General features: G+C 53.5%; 1 protein-coding gene across 3 annotated transcripts; it reads right to left on the bottom strand.

Moving 5' to 3' along the window:
- Window positions 1-108: 108 nt before the first annotated feature.
- On the bottom strand, window positions 109-10,818 carry tab1 (TGF-beta activated kinase 1/MAP3K7 binding protein 1). Of its 3 annotated transcripts, none has more exons than XM_088419954.1 (11): window positions 10,748-10,818; window positions 9,938-10,068; window positions 9,683-9,836; window positions 8,864-8,959; window positions 8,124-8,226; window positions 7,460-7,576; window positions 6,931-7,042; window positions 5,713-5,857; window positions 4,747-4,963; window positions 4,266-4,428; window positions 109-2,382 (listed from the first exon to the last, which is right to left on the bottom strand). In XM_088419954.1, exons 1-11 carry the CDS (start codon window positions 10,778-10,780, stop codon window positions 2,175-2,177), a joined length of 1,479 nt encoding a protein of 492 aa, XP_088276080.1. In that variant the 5' UTR covers window positions 10,781-10,818; the 3' UTR covers window positions 109-2,174. The 3 variants fall into 3 exon arrangements, with proteins under 3 accessions (XP_088276080.1, XP_088276081.1, XP_088276082.1); XM_088419955.1 differs by having other exon boundaries at window positions 109-2,385; window positions 4,278-4,428; XM_088419956.1 differs by lacking the exon at window positions 8,864-8,959.
- Window positions 10,819-11,280: the final 462 nt, after the last annotated feature.

The raw sequence follows: 11,280 nt of genomic DNA, 5'->3' as shown, positions 1-11,280 counted from the left end.
TGAGTCAGCCAAAGTCTATTGGCGTTTAGAGAGTACAGCAGTGGCTGGCCTTGCGTTACGCCACCACCGGAGGGAGCCGCGCCAAAGGGAATGACAACAAAACAAAAATCGGTCAGCCAGTCAAACTTTATTCATAGACAATCAGAAATGAATCCAAAAAAGTACTACGGTACTTATATTTGGGGAATTAGGGGGTCGGCGAATGAAATGCGACACCGCTACGATGGCAGTTCCAAAGTTGAACGAATCGGACATGGGTGGCACCGTCGGTCGGAAGGACGTTCGCGGAGCCCGGGAAAAAGCCCCAAAGATGAGGCGCGCGCAGTACGGCGGCGGGAGTTGCCACTAACCGGCGCAACGGAAAGTCCGTCCGCCTCCTCTCTCCAAATCCCGGCGGGACTTTTCAAAGGGGTCCCCCCCCCCGCCCGGCGCCAATTAAGACCACTTTTCGAGAATTGGCCCACGGCCCGAGCGGAAGGAAAACGGCCGTTGCGGCCGAAGGGGGCGCTTGGCAAAGACGCGCCGGCTCGCGGCCTCATGTCAACTCATTGTTATGGATGCGAGTCCTTATCGTTATCGGCGTGGCGTTTGGGGTGCTTTCTTTCTTCCCCAAATCGCAGTCATAAAGGTGTCCGGTTAGCACTTGAGTAGAAGTCGAACAACAAGTTTTTTTTTTAATTGGCCTCGGAAGGAATTAAAAAAAAGGCGCGCCTCCAAAAAATAGTTTGGCGCGCTTGCGCAACGTCGTCGTTCTTATCCGGCCGCCCCCTCCTTTGCGCTTCCTGCCCGCGCCGCCGGAAAACAGGAAACGGGACAGCAAGAATAGCCCAGACCCCCCCCCCCCCCCGCGGTCACGCGATCCGGCACGTGAACCGAGCTCAACGGGTGGGACCCGGACCCAAATGTGCCCGGGAAGGCCCGAGTCCCAGGAAAAAGGGACAAAACGAGCCCAAGGTGAGCGAGTCCGAACAAAAGCGCCGGCTTTCTGGCCGGGAATTTTTGGGCGGGACTCTTTCCGGGGCAAACCGGGAAAAGCGTTCTCAAACCGGAGCAGAAATCACCATTTGAAATCAAGACGGCGTCTCCTCACGTTTTTTGGCCGGTTTCATCCACGAGGCTGGAGTTTCGGAGTCCAATCGGCAGGCGTCAAAGTCCGGGCCCGCCGCGCGGTCCCGTGCCGATTGGACTTCCCGTTTCGACCATTTCCAAGCGCGTGGCGAACCCAATTCCGATTTATTCCGGCCCCCCCGACAGGAACTAGAACTTCAACGCGCTAAAAACGTACAAAGAAGCGGAACCGCCTCTGAATTTTTTACTGCTGGAATTTTGCCAGCCAATCCCGCGGCCAAAACTCAAAACAATGCTTTGGAACTTGGCAGGTCATTTTGCGGTTTGAGATTTGCGACGTACGATAGGTACATATGTATTAATTATAGCGTTTGAAATGCAGTGCGTCCATCGCATTCATGATATTTCAAAAGAATTCGGGGACGCCGATCCCACGCATCCGCACGCGAGATACGCCGACGACGGGAGCGTCGGAGCTACGGCCCGCGCATCAAAACGAGCGTATTTCTCGGGAGTTTTTTCCCCCCTTGTTGTCCGGGCGGTACCGGGCCGCCCGACGGCCGCGATTCGGGCTTCTTTTGCGGGCGCTTCGTTCGGCTTGATCTTTGTCTTTGGGCGCCGCCCTCCGTTTTGCGGCGAGGCGGGAGCGGAGAGAAACCGCGGGCCTTCGCCGTCCTTCGGCGCGCCCCGAACGAGTTTGCCCGCGAGTCACGATAAATAGCTCGGGCGGGGGCCCCCGACGCATAGCTCCGATTCCAGGCGGCGCGCTCCCGTTTGACAGCCTTTGTCCCCGTCGACGGCGAGGCCGCGCGCATCTTTTTTTTCTTTCGGAAAAACCTTCGGCGCCGCGAAGAGCGTCGGCAAACGGTCTCCCGAAACGTCGGGGCGGCTACCCGAGGACATTTAACAAACGGAACTCGAAATGGCCGACGAGGCCTCGGTGGAATGGAATGGGGGGGGGGGGGGGGGGGGGGGGGCGAAAGGACGTCGGTCTCGTAAACGTCGGCGATGGGGAAAGGCGCCTGGTCAAAGGGGCTTTTCCGGCCCGAGGATTCGAGAGGCTCTTTCGGTCGCCCCTCCCCCCCGCCCCGCCCGGGAGCCGGGTCTCACCGGCCGCCCTGAGCCGTCTGCCCGTGTTCGCCGGCCCACAGGCGGTAGAACTGCGCGAAGTCCACGTAGGGCGGCACGCGGCCCGTCTCGTCCGGCTGCGCCGCCCGGCTGCCCCGCTGGCGGAAGAGGCTGCCGTCCCCCGAGCTGGAGCTGGAGCTCTGCGTCTGCGTGTTGGTGGACTGCAGCGTGGCCGTGGGGCTCTGGCTGCCGGCGCCCAGGGGGGCGGCCGCGGGGAGGGGAGAGCGACGGTGAGCGGAGCGGGCCACGTACGTCGCGCGCGTCCCCAAAGTCCCTTACGCTCGCAAAAGATTCCGCGAGTAATTTCGAGAGCTGCCCGTCGGGCCGACGAACTTCCCCTTCCTCTTCTACTCGCTCTTCTTCTCGACAAGCAGATGGCCGGCATTTTGTACTTGACTGCCCCCTACCGGTACGCGTTCAACAGACGAAATGCAGATGGCCGGCATTTTGTACTTGACTGCCCCCTACCGGTACGCGTTCAACAGACGAAATGCAGATGGCCGGCATTTTGTACTTGACTGCCCCCTACCGGTACGCGCTTCTCTTCTCGGACGGTCGCTTCCTTTCATTTTCGTGTTTCGAGGCACCCGATTTGGTTTTGCGGATTTACCGGACTTGGTCGACCCCCGCCCCCCGCGGCTCCGGTTACGATCCCGGTACCCAGGCGCCGGTACCGATAACGATACAATATCAGCGGGGATTTCTCACCCTTTTACTTCTATATAGCAGGACATTTCGGAAGAGAACCCGCGAGCGTTAAAACGATGAAAAATGGTAGGTAGGATTCGTGTATATCGGGGGTCTCGAACTCGGGTCCCGGAGGGCCGCCACCCCGCATGTTTTTGACGCTCCTGTCTTTAACTCACCCGAATCAAATTATTAGCTCGTGGGCAAGCTCTGCGGGAGCTTGAAAACGATCCGAATCATTTGAATGGGGTGTGTTGAAGAGAGCGCTATGGAGAAGGCGCAGGTTTGCCGCCCTCCGGGACTGGAAATTGAGACCCGCGCTGTACGTAGTACAAATGGTAAGCTTCGATTTTTCTTCTTTGAAAGCAAAAACTGTTATGGTACGGATTCATTGCCGGGGCAGGCAAGTCGATCTGAGTTAGTGGCATGGCCGTGTAGTAAATTCAGCTGGCCGGTCGAAGCGCCTCTGCGCTTTCCTGCTTTCACTGCCTCCATTGTGCGCGCGGGCCTTTTAACTGGACCGCCCCCCCCCCTTTTTTTTTAATATAAATCAGCCATCTGGGTCAGCCATCCTTTTGCTTCCCATTGTTCCTCGGCCGCTTTGCTAGTTTTTGGCTTCCTCTTCCTCGCGCCCAGAGAGCGAATGGAATACAGCTGCTGGGGCCTTTGACACTTTTTTGTCATCATGGCACACGTAAACACATGTTGGTTAAGACTTCCGGACGGCTGAGTTTTCACAAACCTTTCCAACAGTCTTGACAAGTCTGGCGATTGTAATACGGATGAAATACGGGCGCACTCGAGTGAGTAACTTCCTTTGCGCCCTTGGGAATCAGAACTGGGGGCGGCGGCTCCGTTACTACTAAAAGGTCGGAGCAGACTTCTTTTCTACGCGACGCATCAAACAATAAAGTAGGTAACGGGAGGCAATAAAAAGAGTAACAGGGCAAAAAAAAGTTTGCGGCAATGTTGAGACTACGTAAATGTAACTTTCAACTTTTTCCCTTCAATCGACGCGTACCAAAAAACTGAAGTGCGATACTGCAACGTTTGAATTGGAAGTCGCTTCGAGTATCGTTACCTTACTTATTAGGATTTCAGAAAGAGCGGGTTTTGTTTCGTTCTTGAAACGACGGCTTTATCGGAATTGGACGCCGCGCTTTTAACGAGCCGCAGCTCATTCGATCCCAAAGATGCATTTTTCCGCGTCTTTGAGGACATTCGAATGTTTGCATTTGTTGGAGCAACGTCGCGAGGTTTATCCCTGAAAGGGTAGCTTTCCTTTGTTTCTTTCCGGGAATTAGCGGTCGGCCGCCGCGACTCGCCCGACGCGCGGATGGAGTTTGACGGCGACGGACGCGCAGGCGAGCGAACGCGCTCACCTGGGGGTGGGAGGGGTGGGAGTGCCCTCCTCCAGCGTCGAGGCCGCGTTGGTCCCGTTGGTCGCGGCGCTCTGCGAGGGCATGACCAGCGAGAGGGTGACGCTGGTTTTGCCGGTGCTCTGGTTGTTGGAGTAGGGCACCGACACCGGGTAGATGCGCCCGCCTGGAACCGCCACAGCAGAAAAGCGCGTACGCCGTCGCCGGGGGGCAAAGGCCGGGTTAAGACTTCATTAAGCCGGAAGGAGATTTCGACGCGGCTGCCGACCCCCGCGCGGTATCCGCAACCACGCCCGCCATTGCCGTCGGTCGTGAAGAACGCATTTATTTGTCCAAAGTTTTTGAAACGGGAATCATTTGCTTTACTCCTTTGAATGAAAAAGCGTCTGGATCTTGCGCGGCGTGCCTTTAAGAAATAGCGAGCCGGCAAATCCCGCAAGGAGGCGCGCCGGGTTCAGGCTTTAAAAACGGTACGTCGAGCTACCTTGCGTGGGCGTTTGGGCGGCGGCGTCCGCCGGCGGGTGCTTGAGCGTGCGGATGAGCAGGGTCATGTCCTCGTGCCGGGAGCAAAAGGTGGCCCTCTGGCGGCCCGACGTGTACACGTCGTGGTGCAGCCGTTTGACGCGGTCCACCACCGACTGGGCCGCCGCCTCCAGGGTGCCCTGCTGCGCCAGCTCGGCCGCCACCATGGCCACGATTTCCTGGGAGGCAGGGAGGGAGGGAGGGAGGGAGGGAGGGAGGCGGGGCGGGCCGGCCCGAGCTCATTCTTGGCCAGGTGCGATATACGACAGCGATTTCAATACGCCGCGTTCCTACGAATGTAAGACGCACTTTTTTTCCCCAAAAAGGGAAAATCAAAAGTATGGGTGCATCCTATAAACAGTGACTTAAAAAAGGTGATTTTTTGTTGTTGTTTTAAATCCAACAGGAAGATTGATCCGTCAGGCACATAAGGAGGCATTTTTATATGGGCCCTATTCCTACTGAATTACCATAATGCGGTGCTTCTCAATTACGTTTTGAAAATATAACAATATATAATATAAATCATATCAAAGATTACAAAACGTTTGAAGGTTTGTCAAACGTGCGGCCCGCGGGCCAGTTCTGGCGGGCGCGCGTATGGGATTAATTGGGCCCGCAATGATTTTGTCAAATTTGACACGCCCGGTCTAAGCGCATCAGAGTGCTTGAGCTTCAAGCTGGCGAGGCGTTCAGCGTCCCCTCGCGGTGTGGGAAATCTGAAACGCGCTGAAGTAACTCACGCGTAGGAAAACGAGTAAAAAAAAAAAGAGTTTACAAGAGACGGGATGAATCCTGCCGGGCTATAGTTTTTGCAGATGCGCTGCGTCGTACACAGTAACGTGGACAATACCAGAATTTGATGAAGGCTGCGTCTCGTACGCGGGTGCGTTTGTGGAATGAGGGTTACGCCGCCGCTGCGAGCTACCTTGTTGACGTGTTCGGGCCCGTGCGCGCACTCCAGGGCGTCGATGAGTCCTTCCGACATGAGCAGCAGAAAACCCGCGACGCTATCCAAGGACTGGCTGCCGTGTATCTCCGGCTCGGCGACGATCGGCCGGGCCTTGGCTGCGCTGAAGGCCCGCACACGTGATACGCGCGTCAAAAATCATGCTCAAGACCTCACGATTCTTTCTTTTTTGCCCCAATACACATCCCGTAATTCCCCAAAATATAGGACGCGCCCTTCATTTTGGGGTCAACTTTTGGTATTTTCGATGTCGGCGCGTATAAGACGTACAAGCCATGTCAAACTATTGCAAAACAGTATAAATCTCATCTTCCTAAACTCTTCCTATTTCCTTGTGTTCGTATCCAAGAGTGAAACGCTCTATTCTGTTGCGTGCGAAGGGAGTATCAGAGTTCCCGCATCGCCAGCTGTCAGCGAACGCAGTTGTTTTTCCTTTAAGCCTAACTACGGGAAGTCGCGCAGCATCCGCGTTTCACAATGTTTACGACCGCGCGCAACATGCCGAAAGACGGCGATCGATGAGCGGGTCGCAAGGAATACCTTCCCGCGTGCTCTCCGCCGAACGGGATGGAGGCCGCTTAACTTTGACACCATCCTCTCGATCTCAGTACTATTCCCGCGAGCGAACGGGGACGGACTCGTACATCGGTTCAGCCTGCTCGCTTCTTTCATGGAAAATGGCAAGCCCCTGCTAACAGCCAAAAGACGCCCGCCCGCGACGGTAATTATCGTAAGTAAAAATACGGCCGATAAAGGCGCGTGCCGTACGCGGGTCAAAAGTGCGGATCGATTTAACTGGAACGGTGTCGAACTAAAAAGAAAACAGCGACATTTTAGGACTCCGTTCCTAACAAGTGTCCAACCCGTTTGGATCACGGGCCGCACCGTACTTATAGTTTCTGTCGGAGGGCCGTCGTGATTGTGAAGTCCGATACGTTTGAAGTACGCGTATCGAAAGCGGAGGGAGCTAAGCAGCGTCCGAAGGGGGTGCCGGTGGCAAAATACGTGTCAAAGTTGAAGAAGCTTGAAGTCGTCATTAGCATTTCGAGGGCCTCGAGTTTGACTCCTGCGCCCATACGCTTTGGAAAGGCCGGGAAAATCTGCACGCCGGCGGCTCAAAATGAAAGGGTAAAAAACGGAAAGGGAAAACGAGCTGTGGAGTGCGCGCGCATGCACCTGAGCAAGTCAATGTCGCTGTAGTTGATTTTGACCCGGTAGTCCCCCAGCCTCCTGGTGCCGCGCAGCCCGGCGATCTGGCCCGCCTGCCTCACTTTGGCTGCGTCCAATCCTGGAAGGAAGCGGACGGACGGAGGGAATGACCCTATTTCGCGCGCTGTAGGGCGCACGGGTTTGTAAGGCGCGCCTATTTTCAAACTCTTTTCATACGTTAGGAAATCGTTATTTCGTTCATCAGAATAGAAGGTAGGGTAATAAGTTGAAAGTAAATATATACCGATGCAACGACCCTTTCCACGCGGGCCCGAGATGGCCGACCACAGGGTCAGGTTAGTCACCCGGGGGATCATTTGCCCCCCCGCTCGAAAAACGGTTTCCGACGAGGGACCGGTAATAAAAATTCGAATCGGGCGGCCCGCGGAAAGAAAATCGGGACTTGAAGCCGTAATGGTAAGGAACGCGTAACGCCGCGGTCAAAGACGGAAAAGACCGGGAGGCAAACAAAACCCGGACTAAAAGCGGAGCTCACCCAGCGCGGCGAGCCTCTGCAGCTCGTCCTCGTTATCGGTGTCGTGAGATCGGCCCAGCTGCGAGAACTGGTTCTGGCCGTCGCTGGTGGTTTTGCACAGCAGGGCCCGGTTGGTGCCTGGCAAACACACCGGCGACATTTCAAATCACCGAAACCCGAAACGGAACGAATGGCAAAATCTGGACAGGCTGGCGTCACGCTCCATACGAAGCCATTTCCCACGGCGGAAGGGAGCGGATTTCCCGCGCCGGTCCACACCCCCGACCGCGGTGCGAGATGCCGTTACGACGTCGCTGACGAGAAAAGCGAAGCGGGGGTCCACATTTTCCAAATTTGAGTCCGGATTTGCCCCGGGGGTTAAATTAAGTCAAATAAACTGAGAATTGTAGCCAATTCTTGTCACGTGTGCAGCACGAAACCACGCGGCGAAATTCTTGCGTTCGGACACAAAAGTGAGAAAACATCATGTGAGTGTGTGTGTCTGTGTGTGTGTGTGTGTGTGGGGGGGGGGGTTAATACAACCTAAACATGCCAAACGCATGGCGTTTTTGCATGTGGACCCCACGAAATAGACTGAGGACGGACGAGCCGTCGTATAGCGAGCCGATTGCGAACACGGTGTGCGAACGCGACCCCTACTGGTGATAGAGTCACGCTTTCGTACCGACGTTGGCGATGTAGAGTTTGTTGTTAAGGATGAGCGCCACGATGGCCATGGCGCCTCCCGACACCTCCTGCTCCAACTCCTTCAGGCGCTCCTGCACCTTCTGTCGGCCCACGTATCAAAGGCAACAAAGAAATCATGAATGATGTCACGGCATTTCAAGGAAAACGATCCATCGGAACGGGTAGGTCTTTTTTTGACCGGGACAATTTGTATATCTAAAGCGCTTGTCAAGGAATGTAACCTGTATAAACGCCGTAGTAAATAACTACCGTTTGTCAAGAGTCGATTTATCTTGCTTTTTCTTTCGTTAACGTTGAAATGGATACAGGTTTAGCCTTATCGCCGTTTAGCGATAAGCTTCTTATTTATAGCCGGCGCATCGTTCGTAGTTCGTCGTTCATCGAACGGTACTGGGCCGGCCGCTAAATTGAACGCGGTCATCCTTTGAAAAATGGAGGATGAGAAAATGAGCCAGCAAAAGATGGCAAAGTTGGCAAATAGCGGATGGGCGCTTCACAATACGTAGCGATGACTTCGTTGCGGCATTTAAGCGGGTCGTGCGCAAATGATGAAGGTTCGATTCACATTCAAACCGATTTCAAATCGGGAGATGTTTTCGAACGGGTCAAACTTTCTTGACAGGAACGTTTTTTCGAAAAAGGGAATCGCGGGGAATGACGTTTGAGAATGACCGATCACGTTCGGGGTCACGTTCCCCGGCCCGACCGGGTCCCAACCTCGCTATGCGGTAGCATGTAGCCGGACAGGTTAGCTTTCTCCGCCAGAGCGTCGTCGATGGTGTGCAAGTAGCTTTTCTCCACCGCTTCGAATGCCTGCCAACAGACAAGAAATGGACCGAGTCGATTCCAAAGACGGATTTTTACATTTGAGAGTCGAGCTATCGAAGTATTTCGGTCCCTGGAGTCATTCGTCACTTTTCCCGCTTTGGCACCAAAAGAAATCAATGACTAAACCTACTTTCTTACCTAAAGTAACCACGTTAGCCATGAACTCATTCACCCCCAGCCCGCTAAAAACACATCTTTGACGTCTATTGCCGTCATTGGCGGTGAATGAGTCAGATGGGCTTGTGCCATTTACTGCCAGCGCTGCGATTTTTATTCTGTGACATATGATAAAATTATAGTATTGTAACTAATTTACAGCCAGCTAACAAAAATGGATATTTAAATAATGATGGTAAAAATATTTTTGCAATGACTTTAGTGCTTTGTTGCCCAAAGTAATCAATCACTGTAGTGATTGATTTGTTTCGGACCAGCCATTTTCAGACGTATGAACAGTACCTGAACTCGGGGGGGGGGGGCGTACAAATATGTCCTTGGTATTGAACGAGTTAATGACTAGCATCGATGGAGTAAGGAAGCGCGATTTTGGATGATTAACCCTCCACTGCCCGAGGATGTCATTTCAAGCTTTCCCTTCGACGTGAGATGCTTTCGCCGCAACGACGAAGGTTCGGGCACTAAGCGGCGCGGGGGTTAAGAGTTCCGAGCCTTAATCGCGGCGGGCGGGCGGGCGGGCGCGACGCGGACCTGCGTGAGGATCCTGCGGATGTCGGCGTCCGTGTGGTCGGCGCTGAGCTGCTCCAGCAGAAGTTCGGCCGTGAGACACTGCGAAGCGAAGCTGGCCACTCGGCTGCCGTCGTAGCCGTTGAAGACGCCGTACAGGGAGCAGCCGTCCTCGCTCCTGGAAACCAGACGTTGTGCGCTTGTTTCGCGCGGGCTCCACCCACTTGACTTTTTTCCATTTGCGGATCCGCGGAAAAAAAAAAAATCCCATTGGCCCACCTGAAGCGGAGGTGTGTGTCCTCATTGGGGTGGCTCTGCGTGCCTTTGCCGTCGGGGCCATACACGCAGTTGGGTGCGGTGCCCACGCCGCAGAGTTGGCACAGAGGAAGGTCGTCTGTCCAACTCTGATGCTATGGAGGTGGGGGGGGGGGGCAGAAGCGGTGTGAGCCAGTGAAACAGACCACCGTAATTAGCCAAATATGTATGAGACGCACTTTTTTTCCTCTCCCAAAAATGAAGGCCAAAAGTACGAGTGCGTCTGGGGCTGCACAATTTCTTTATATTTCCAACTGGAATTAAAAGAGAAGCCCTAAACAAATTAAAATTGCACAGTTTGACTCAGCCGACAATGAGTGCAAAAGCCTGTTATAACAATTCGTTATAAAAGGCATTTTATTGACCGAAAAAAATAATACTGGATGTACATGGGGGCACACGAACCACAACTGGTGCGTTCTATTCTATGCGGCTTCGACTCTTCTGTCCAACTTAGTGTGGGGAAATGGCTCAAAAGCTTCACGGGTCGTCATCAGTCCATCGTTGAAATCCGCAAGGCACCAAACTTTTCTGGCCTCATCTAAGTCTTATTATTAATCGTCCGGGTCTGCGAGCAGCGCTTGGATGTTAGCCGCATAGCTCAAGCTAGCCCGAGCGAACGTCGCGGAACTATACAAAACTACCGAAGACGAACGAAAGAGCAATAAACACCACGCGAGGCCGGTGGGAAATTTATTTTACAATACGCGTGAGGTATTACGTTTGGGATTTCATACGCAAAAGACGTGGCAAAGGGGACGAGTTGACACTTACACTCTGCATCAAATTCTTCCGCTGGGCAGCCATGTTGGAAGTGTGCAAATTGCGTTCAGGTACAACACGCGATTCCAATAGCTAGGTCGAAGGATGCCTCAAACCGTGATATTGTCCGTAACGAACAAAACATGATATTGTTGGTATAAGAATTTTCATTCATTGAGTGTTTTCAAATTAATCTCTGCGTTTCACCGGGGTACATAAATAATCGGCATAACGTTTTGAAGTTGGGAGTTTTGAAATTCCGACATTTCTTGAATGGGACACCAGCAAAGTTACGTTTACATTTTCCAGGTTAAAAAAAAAAAAAACATTTTCGTTCTAGACGTCATCACTCGCATTTGCTAATCTATTGCTGCGTTTTGAAATTCGACATTTCGAACTTCAGGAATAGGACTAAACAAAGTTTATACCAAAAAAAAACACTTCCGGATTGCGAGTCGCCAGTTGCCTAATGTCCCCATCGCACGGCGTGAATGAGAATTGCAATAGCGGCCTCATATTTATGCAGCAAATACAATTAATAACAA

Source organism: Hippichthys cyanospilos, chromosome 7 (genome assembly GCF_059441005.1).
Source record: "Hippichthys cyanospilos isolate Australia breed blue-spotted pipefish chromosome 7, RoL_Hcya_1.0, whole genome shotgun sequence".
Taxonomy (NCBI): domain Eukaryota; kingdom Metazoa; phylum Chordata; class Actinopteri; order Syngnathiformes; family Syngnathidae; genus Hippichthys; species Hippichthys cyanospilos.
Note: the sequence above shows the minus strand (reverse complement) of the source record. Positions and strands in the feature narration are given on the sequence as shown.

Coding starts and splice junctions, on each gene's coding strand:
- tab1 (XM_088419954.1), bottom strand. CDS start 10,780: ATGGCTGCCCAGCGGAAGAATTTGATGCAGAGT. Junction 9,837..9,937: donor GACACACACCTCCGCTTCAG/GTGGGCCAATGG, acceptor TCTGGTTTCCAG/GAGCGAGGACGGCTGCTCCC. Junction 8,960..9,682: donor TCCGCAGGATCCTCACGCAG/GTCCGCGTCGCG, acceptor GTCTGTTGGCAG/GCATTCGAAGCGGTGGAGAA.